Raw genomic sequence first — 10408 nt, 5'->3', positions numbered from 1 at the left:
ACTTTCCTACTTGGGTGTGCCTTTTTAATTCTTTGAATAGGATGTCAGGAACCTGGTAATGGAGCTGGAGAGGTGGCTCATCAGTTAAGAGCACTAGTTCTTCTTACAGAGGACCTGTTTGGTTTCTAGTACCCATGTGCAGTGACTCACAGCTACCTGTTTACCTTTAATCCCATGCCATCTTCTGGCCTCTGCAGGCACCAAACTCACAGGCACATATCCACATACAGGCATACCTGCATATACATAACTAAAAACAAAAATACGTTTAAAAAAGTACAGAAGAATGTAATTTCTTGCATTACTTAAGAGATAGAAGTATAACACTGAGCCGGGTGGTGGTGGCTCATGCCTTTAATCCCGGCACTTGGGAGGCAGAGCCAGGCGGATCTCTGTGAGTTTGAGGCCAGCCTGGGCTATCAAGTGAGTTTCAGAAAAGGCACAAAGCTACACAGAGAAACCCTGTCTCGAAAAACCAAAAAAAAAAAAAGAAATATAACATTGATTATAAATATATGGTAATTGGCACATAGTGTGTGAAATGCTGTCTACCACAAATAAAAACTCATTATTACCAAAAAGTTTAGCTTCATATACCAGAGGAGAGTTGAGTGTATGGTGGATGTATGTGTGTGAATACTTTTCTGCTTGGCATCCAGTCACTGGAAGGGAAAGGTGTTTGCTAAGAAATAATTCCATAGTAATCAGCCACAAATTCCCCTGGGCTTCTAGATCATAAAGCTGGTCTAATTGGCTCTACCCTTGTATTCTGAAGGAGTGCCTGCTTCTAAGTTAGAGCAGCCACAGGAGAGTGCCTGGAAAAGAGGATGCCAAAGAGGTCCATTTCTTAAGGCCATTTATGTCCCAATGGCCAGCCAGCCACCAGGAAGTGAAAGGGTCAACCACAGGCATTATTTGGAAACTTGGGCACCCAAGACAGTGGCTCCAGAGGTGCAAAGTATGTGTGACCTGCATTATATCACATGCTTTGCTCTGTCCAAGACTAAAGCGGTTAGCATGGGAAAGAGGAAACAACAAATTTGTTATGTAACTTGATCCATAAGCATCTGATATTTTTAATGTTTTCTTTAAAATAAAGTGAGCGCACATACAATTTTCAGTGCTTTATGGCTCAACAATACAATCAAAGGGAATGAACTGCTCACTCTCAAAAGGCAATTTCTGACATCAGACTTGCTCTCTAGAGGTGCAAGTGAGTGCAGGAATGGTTATGAGCAAACGGAAGCCTGTCTAACTCAAGGATTTTGTATCTATCTGCTCAGCTACTCTAAACATCTATGGCAGGGAGCCTGGGCAAAACATAGTAGCCTAATGAGCAGATTAGGAATATCATCCATTATGCCACAGTTTAGAATTTGGTTTTTAGCATTTATAAAAAATTTTTTTTTTTTGTATTTTCTTAATGGGAATATGGGAACTATTTGCTTTAGTTGTCCAACATTCCACCAGTGGTTCATGTTCTGTGTGCTGGAACAGACTTGTTTCCCTTCTTTGAGAAGATTCCATGTTGCTGTAAGAAAAGTCCATTAAAATCAAGGGGGGAAAAAGAACAACAACACAAGATAGTAGTGTTTTAAAAAACATTTTTAATGAAGAAATAATTCCATTCCAAAATATAGACACACAATTAAATAGTTTAATCACTTCAAAATATAACATGTCCCCAGGAGGTTCTCATACACACACACACACACACACACACACACACACACACACACACACACACAAAACAATACTTAACAGCAATATCAACAAAACAAAACAACATATTATAGTAGTTTTGTTACAATACCACTGAATATTGTGAAATCTTTAGTGTTTCTGAATCGGTTATTTCAAATGGGGTCAAATTGTAGTAGTCACAATTTAAAATGTCTTATGTTAATTAGCTTCAAGATACAATGAATGCTTCCGATTTTTTTTTTCCTTTTTTTGGTTCAAGGTAAAAGTGCCCTGTCTTCTGAGGACACAGTGGAGTTCTTTGTGTGTGGTTCCTTGTGTGGAATTGAACCAAAGTGAACTCAGCAACCAAAGGTCGCCATATTTACAAGATCTATCTACACTTAACAGCCAAGAACTAATAATGGTGGACGAAGATGGTCAAAATAAGAGCAGACACCAATGCTAAATTATATCGCAACAGTTTGGCTCATGCATATAAGAAAATACATAATATATATCACACAAAGGCCACAATCTTAATGCAATTCAGTTCACATTACTACTTACAAATGAACCTTCCCTGCCTTATTGTAGATCATCCAATAATCCATCTTCATAATCTCCAACACGTCTCCCTCTGACCAACCAGACTTACCCCAACTTCCATCCCGACAAACCACAACCAATTCCTGAATCCTGTACAGTAGATTTCACCCACCTCCTGGCCACAGTGCTGTGGGGGAGGTTTGGCGGTGTTAGACCATTGCCCATTCATAGGCCATCAGTGCTGATGGATGTGGATGTGCAATTTGTTGTGGGATAAGAAAGAACAACCCCTGCGAGATATAGCTGAATGGAATGGACAGGACAGACGAAACCTGCTGGGTTTGCATTTAGAACAGGCCCCAAAAGTAAATTTGGAGAGCCAAGGAAAGGAACCCACCGACAATCACAAAACCCCAAAACAACACACGCCATTTTGTCTCGGTTACAGGACAGGGGTGCTTGAATCTGGTCTCAGTGCTGACGTGGAGCTAAGAGAAAGAAAAGGTGGCTGGTTAGTGAGAAATTGCTCACTGGTAGTGGTTTCCAGAGTTCCTGTAATGGCTTTGTACGGTGGAGTCTATATTATGGGATGGAGCTGCTTGGCAATGGAGGCTGTGACAAGAGGGAAGGTTTTCAGTAGAATGGTTCCAACCTTAGACACACATTTGGATGTAGAAAACCAAAGAGACAACATGGGTCAGCTCAGTCCCGTCGGTGGCTGAGGGCCACCAGCAGGGTCTGAGTTCTGATGTACTATGTGGCTCTGATTCGAGCTGACAGAATGCAGGTATCTGAGATGTAGTGGTTTTCAGTACTGAGTATGAGGCACCAATGGCCACCTGCACCATCTAGAGAGGTGTGATTTCACAAAGGATGGGCAGGGGAAGAGAGATGAACATTAAGACATACCAACAAAACCCGCAATCAAATCCACCTGTGCAAAGAAATCAGAGAACTGTGCAGTTGTGAAACTTTGGTGCTAGCCTGTGCTCAGGGAATTTTGTGAGGCGGGTTTTCTGGAGAGAAATAGACTAAGAACACCCAGGGAGAGTGCGGGGTCCTCTACTGATGCCAATCAAACCCTCAGCTATCCTCAAGGCAAATGATTTTGTTTAAAGGGCAGCCAAGGAGGTTTCTGACCAAATGCAGAGGCAAGAACACCCAATAGTCCTCTGAAGACAGTGGGGTCAGAAAGGGAGTTCTTAGCCACTCAATACAGTCTAGGTGTATGGGGTGGGAGGGGGCTTCTGCCCATTAGTGAGCAAATTGAATCTGTGGTCCACTTAGGACATTTCTCATTTATTCTGAGCAGTCCCCCGCTCCTTCAAGACAGGGTCTCATGTAGCCTAGGCTGGCCTCCAACTTACTACATAGCTGAGGACGACCTTGACCTCCTGATCTTCCTGCCTCCATTTCCTGAGTGCTAGAATCACAGGCATCCGTTTACCAGGCCAGGTTTACAAAGCTCTGGAAGTTTGAACCCAGAGCTTTGTGTATGCTAGGCAAGCACTCGACCAACTGAGCTACAGCCTGGTCTGGATAAGGCCTTTTTCAGTCCTTGTTATAGAACGCTAGGACAAGGACTTCCATCTTATAGAATACGTCCGAACTGTTAGGAGGGCTGATTAAAACATGGATCACTAGGCCCAGACCCAAGAGTTTTGAATTCAGTGGGTCAGTAGGGTTTGGAGCCTAGGAAACTGCATTGCTAAGACTTTTGGGTGACTCGAACATTGCTGGTCTGAGGGACACATTCTGAGACTCATTGTTCTGCAAAGATATTCCCTTCTTTCTTTTAGAAGAAAAAAACCAGGAATTCCAGAGAGGCTGCGAGTTTAAGACAGCCAGCGGGTGTCTGGCTCTTTCTTTTCCTTGTACAACAGATCTTGAAATAACCAGTTTCGTTTCCATTTTCCCCAGGATCACTAAAGGGAGGTCCTTTTGAGGTCTCTCTACTGAGGGGCCTCGTGAAGGACCATCCACAGGCGTTTATCCTCTTGTCTTTGAGAGTTCTTTCACACACCAGCAAACAACTGAGTGTGAAATCCCAATACCACATGGAAGAGCCTGTCTCCTCCTGCTTTCACATGACCACGCACGGCTGCATGCAGAACAACAGGTGGTCAGGTAAGGCAATCAACATTCAGAAAGAAAAAGCAGAGGGCGAGCGAATGTCTGCAAGCGCGCTTTAAGCCCATACTTTTAAAGCTGAAGGCCTCGGAACTACCCGATGAGGGAACTTGTCAATGAGCAGTGCTGGGTAAGACATGCTTCCTAAGGATACAGTGTGGAGAGCAGGACCTGGGGGAATGCAGATAGCTGGAGTCCGTTGGGGGAATCTTATGGCACCTGTGGTTTATAGACAGCTTTAGTAACGAGTATTCCAAAAACATAGTTCACAGTTTTTAAGAAGATCTGTGTTGATTTTAAAAACTAGATTCTATATCATTTGAATGTTGTCTCTCTCTCTCTCTCTCTCTTTTTTTTTTGAATATGATATCTATTTGGAAAAAGTATTTACATTAAATTCTATGGCTGACTCATTAGAATATCTTAAAGGAAAACAACCCAAAGTTGGAAATATGCGCCCCTCCCCCCAACCCCATCATTTTTGGTGGTGGCAGGTTTAATTAATTTCTCAGAGGGACTTGGAGACATGGGCAGGCCAAAGACCCTTCTTGGCTTCTGGGTTCTGAGTCTTGACATTCAGAAACCAAATCCTATTGCAGATTGTTGTTGTTTTTTGAAAATGTATAGTATATAATTAAACCGTCTTTGCTAAAATCTCAAAGAATCCAGAAACTCCTAGCTACAAACAGTATTAATATTGTCATTGTAAACTGAACGGGTTCAATATTGTGTGCAAAGGTTTAAAACGCTCGTTAATACTACTGCCTGGTGTAACAGCAGCAGGCTCTCAGCCTGTGGATATTTGCTTTGAACCAGGGATGAGCCATGTTACAGGAGATGGAGTTGATACAGTGTCTAGGAACAGAAGTCTTGTCTCCCCCACCCCCCACTCTAAAACACACACCTATGAACTACAAATCTTAGAACAGAAAGCTAGCTGCACTACAGGCATCGGAACACATCTTAGGGGAGGGGGGTGTTGGAGCTGCTGGATGTGGTGGCTCCTCTCTCCAAGCGAGGGTGAGGCTGCGGCCGCGCTGCTGTCTTCCTCCTCTTTGTAGGTACAGCTCTCTCCATCACCGGATGTCATGTTACTTTCATCATTTGTCTGACTATAGCTTGCCTGGGAATAAGGAGTGTGTAATTTTTTTTAAACAGGTGAAATCCGTTTCTAAATTAGGGCTCAGTAACTTAGGGTCCCCCACCCAGCCCCTTCAGGCACACACACTCATGGCATTCCCTTTCTATGAAAATCAGGGAGCAAGGTCTTAGACACTATGTATCTTCTGGAAGAGATGTTTTAGAGTTCTCTTCATTAACCCTCCTTAAGGGATCCCCGGGTTACACCTGAGGCTCACGAAGAGTTAAAGGCACACACACAATGGCTTACAAACAGGCCCATAGCCTGACTTGAACACAGGAAGATGCTGCCTGCTCCTTAACTTCCACATTCTGCCTTTATTCATGAAGGACTCTACTTCGGCAGCTGACTGGCTGATGTCGAGCCAATGAATTGTTTCAAGACCCTTGTGTAAGACAGGCGTGTACTTTGGGATAATTTTGGGATTGCCGTATAGTCAGAAAGTCCAAACAAGAACATACTAATCACACAGGTAGTTCTAAAACTATAACTGTATAGACGTCATTACAAGCATCATAAAGCATTATAAGGTAAAATGTTACTTTTTTGTAGCACTCTGTAAGACTGTAAATGTATTTTGTCTAACTAACTGATTTAGCAACAGGCTGGTTTGTGTTTAGGCTCCTGCAGAATGCTCTCTAGTCAGAGTATCTCTGTAGTAAATAACAAAGGGCACACCTGTTTCATTTCTCACTACCAAATTTCCAAAAAAGAAAAAAAATGAAAAAATTGGCTTTTAGGTACAAAGAGAACATTGATACAATTTCTCTGTGGGTTTATAGCAAGGCCATTTTATTACCTTAAATAAGTGAATGTTTTCTAAGAAAAAGCCCCTGATGTTTAAATAATACACAGAACAAAAATGACTAAATTGTTGAAGCTAAGAGAAAGAAAGTGCTGCTATTAAGAAAGGCCTTTTCCTTTGGGACTGGATTGGTTATACTTGGAGTGAATATTTTCAGAAACAGCTCCTGGGAATATTTTTCACTGTAGTCATCGTGAATTAGGAGAGGGTGTGGTGTCACATTTTCAAATGCAAGGGAGGGCGACCAGAGTGTGGTTGTAAGATCCCTTCTTAGAGCTCAGAAGGTCTGTCCCATCAGCACCATCATATTCATTTGATGGGAACCTGGGGGCGGAGCTAGGAAGTTTGTAGTGTTTGAGCTAGCATGTATCCATTGCTACTTGAAGCTGAAGAAATATGTTCATCGCTAAAATTAGCATCTGGGGTTGGCCAAGTGCATTATCAGCTACACGGTAGACTCATGTGATTCCACAGTTGGGAAGGATTATGTAACTACATTAGACACAAGTCCCAACTGCTGTAGGAAATGCACTGACTTAGACTGTGATGAGGGACCACCAAATGGCCGTAAAGTGGAGCTAAAGAAGCCATCTAGACTTAAGGGACAGTGGGTCCCACTGTCCTTGCAGGGAGCTGAGTCTTGGCCTGTTTATAAAAGTTGAAATAACAAAGTCATTCTGAGTCCTATGGCTCTACTACACTTCTGTGAGCACTGAAGCAGCTCCCCAAGACTTCATGGGATCTGAAGCCTGTGTAGGTATGCATACATGTGTATGTCCACAGCTAATTGTGGTGTGTCAAACTCTTTCAAACTATACCCCACGTGCCCACCTCCTGTGTGTGAGGTAGTTACAATATCATGAAGTACAAGTGGGATTATTAGGTAAATCTTTAGAGTGGGATGAAATAACCCAAATAACACCTTAAGTTGCCTTTTATCACACTGAACTCCTCAGTGGGTTTGAATTAGTCACCCTCAAAACACAAGGCCACAGGATTTTTTTTCTTTGATAGTGTTGTCCCTTGCTACAGTGGACATATAGGTTCTTTGGGGACTAAGGAGCTGACATCTAGAGATGTTGAGGTAGCTTGATCTTTCCCTTCTCTGATGCCATTGATGATGTGGCCACAGAGAGTCTGGTTGCACCTCAGGTGCCACGGAAGTTTTCTGTGACAACTTTTCTAGTTAACAAGTAAAAAGTCAACTTCAGAATGTCTGGGGGATTGACATAGGATGACAATGAGTTCTGTGCTTGGAGTTACCGCTCTGATAGCAGCAGGGAAGGCATAAACTACATCACGTGGAAAGAGTGACCGTGAGCTTAGGCTAAGAGTTGTCACAGCTCAGCCTACAGTGTCCATGCTTCCTCCCAAACAACAGGGTACTTACTTGAGAGGAGAGTGAGAAAAGGACATTGCATTCAACCTTGCAAGCTGACCTGTGGGTGACAAAGGACACAAACAAGAGAGGTGACATGTCAAGTCAGTGAGGCCGTCAAGCTGGTGAATTATTTGGCTGGAAGCCATGCGCAGAGACACACAGAGAGGGAGAGAGTCCAGAGAACGACAGATGCATTCCATCCATCCTGTCACCAACCTTCGGCTTACACAGCCCTTGAAGTAAATCACTCCACTGTGCTCCAGGATACTCATTTGAGTGAGAGCACACTCCCCCACTCCTTTCCTTGAGACCATCAAGCACGGAAAGGCAAGGAGAGAGAGGAACCAGAGGTTTACCGGGCATGGCAAAAATTCCAGTTAGATCCAGTTAGATCCTGTTACAGCCATTCATAGAACGCGCCCCCCCCCTTCACTTTACTCATGTGACATTAGCTAATAATTTATTAAGAATCTAATATTTGTTATAGACTGGAGAAAAGTCACCTGAAAAAAAAAATCTAGACTTACAGTGACTGTTGTCACTGAACCCCAGAAACGGAAGATGAGCTTGAAGAACAGGGCCTGGCAGGCCTCTCCAACAGCCCAACTCAGATGTTGATGATCCAGCCACATTTCTGTTCCCCTTCTGCAGACCCACATGAGATGCATTTGGGATACTACCCCTTAGGCTTCCCAGAGACTCCCAGCCGGCCTCATACAAGGCTGGTTCCTTTCTATGGATGAGCTCCAGAAGGCACAGAGAACGAGCTCACCATGGCTTTGTAATCAGGTGAACGCGTTTGTATCTCTACACACTAAATATTTTCCTTCTTCCTTTTGAAATGGCTTGAGAAAGAATTTCACTATCTCTGAAAGGCAGCTGCTAGGCTGAAAGGGCTACAGCACATTTGAAGCAACACTTTGTTCAGATGATCTCGGGGATCTGTTTCTCTGCTGCCACAGTCCTCTTGGGAACATTTCAAGGCTCATTCTGCACATAACACAGGAGCCAGACCCAGTTGGCTCTCACTGATTCTCTGTCCTTCACTGACAGAGTGAGAGAGGGCCACTGGTGACCCAAGACTGTGGAAAAAGCTTCTGTGGCCACTAGACAAAAAGTGTGATAGGAAAACAATAACCCTCTGGGGCTGGGACCAGCTGGGCTCATCCAGAAAAACATCTCTGATGGCTCAGGGCCCAACCACACACCTGTGGAGAAGCAGGCAGTGGAGTAGCCCTGAGCGGCAAATTCATTACTTTTGGCAAGAGGAAGTAGTTATATTATTCTTAGTTGCATGAACTATGGTCTGTGGATTCTCAGATGGGTTGGGGAACTGCAGCTTCTTTCAGTGTCTGCCTTGCTGAATGGGGGCTTCCAGTTCCCCACTGTTTCTCGGTAAGTTTTGTCACCTTCCTGCTTATGTTTGATGTGATGCGGGCAACGAGGAAGTCAGGGACAATTCAGGGGAGGAAGTGGATTGGTGTTTATTCATTTTTCTTGTGCTATGTGTTATATATTTTATATATATATATAATTTATATAACTCACTTTTTTCCTACTTTTTATTTGATATGTGGGCTTCTATTTTCCATATGCTCGCATGTGGTGTGTGTGTGTGTGTGTGTGTGTGTGTGTGTGTGTGTGTGTGTATGCATGCATGCATGCGTGTGCATATGTTTGCCAGTGCATGTATTGGTGCAAGCATGTGGGAGCCCTCTATTGCTCTCCACCTTATTCATTGAGGTCTTCTAACTGAACCCAGGTCTCACTGGTGCTGCTAGCCTGGCTAGTGTGCTTGCACCAGGGAGCCCCTGTTTTTACCTTCTTATTGCTGGGATTCTGGGCTGGGCCACCACACCTACCAGATTCTGGAAATCCAAACTCCAGTCTTCACACTTGCTCTACAAGTGCTTTGTTCACAGGACCATCTCTCCAGGTCCCTACATTTCAACTTAGGAGAAAAGACTTCTTACAATCCCGAGGCATTGGGATTGGTTGTCATTATGATTCTGCCAATGTCACAAAGGCCCCTTTCACTTTCCAGATCAGAATTTGGAAGAATAGAGAGCTACAAGAGGCATCTAAAAACATCGCATGGATAGAGGAATACCAGCAGAATATTCTGGAAAAGTAGGGAAGAAAGAGGGAGGAAGGCCTGTGTTTTCAAGGAATGGGAAGGACCCAGGTGTGGAGGGCTGCGGGGAGGGGCAGGGTTGCTGCTGCCTCCTGTACCTGGAAGGCTTCATCCTGCAGCTTTTGCTTCAGGTATTCCTCCATCTGCAGCTCACTCTCCAGCTGCCGCACAGACTCGTTCTCGTAGTTCTCATCCTCGGGTTGGACGTAAGAATCCCCGTCTTCTGGGACGCTGGGAAAAAACATGAGGAGTTTGGAAACAGTCTTAACAGAGAAAAGTAGGTGGATTCCTGTGCTGTGTCTCGATATCTTCCTTCCTGTGTTTTCCTTGAGTCCCCAGTTCACCTTCATGTCTTCTTTGATTCAAAAGAAAACAAAACAGAATGCGTGCGTGTGTGTGTGTGTGTGTGTGTGTGTGTGTGTGTGTGTGTGTGTGTGTGTGTGTGTGTGTGTGAGAGAGAGAGAGAGAGAGAGAGAGAGAGAGAGAGAGAGAGAGAGAGAGAAGTTTGGAGAAATTTGTGATTAAAATGTTTTATTTTAATCAAACCTAGTGAGGAAGTCATTGGCCATTTATGTTTTTATAGGACAT

General features: G+C 43.8%; 1 protein-coding gene across 15 annotated transcripts in view; it reads right to left on the bottom strand.

Annotated features, from left to right (window-relative positions):
• Positions 1 to 1587: 1587 nt before the first annotated feature.
• Dtna (dystrobrevin alpha) overlaps positions 1588 to 10408 on the bottom strand; it is a 363615-nt gene continuing 354794 nt past the window's right edge. For 10 of the 15 annotated variants that reach the window (XM_036204648.1, XM_036204655.1, XM_036204658.1 and 7 more), the window contains 3 exons: positions 9919 to 10051; positions 7696 to 7744; positions 4689 to 5482 (listed from right to left, as the gene is read on the bottom strand). In XM_036204648.1, the coding sequence (XP_036060541.1) occupies positions 7727 to 7744; positions 9919 to 10051 (151 nt within the window). In that variant the 3' untranslated portion in view covers positions 4689 to 5482; positions 7696 to 7726. Of the gene's footprint in view, positions 5483 to 7695; positions 7745 to 9918; positions 10052 to 10408 lie in introns of all 15 variants that reach the window. The other 5 variants (XM_036204660.1, XM_036204661.1, XM_036204662.1 and 2 more) reach the window with 3 other exon arrangements.

This window comes from Onychomys torridus, chromosome 13 (genome assembly GCF_903995425.1).
Source record: "Onychomys torridus chromosome 13, mOncTor1.1, whole genome shotgun sequence".
NCBI lineage: Eukaryota > Metazoa > Chordata > Mammalia > Rodentia > Cricetidae > Onychomys > Onychomys torridus.
This window is presented reverse-complemented; position numbering and strand designations above follow the sequence as displayed.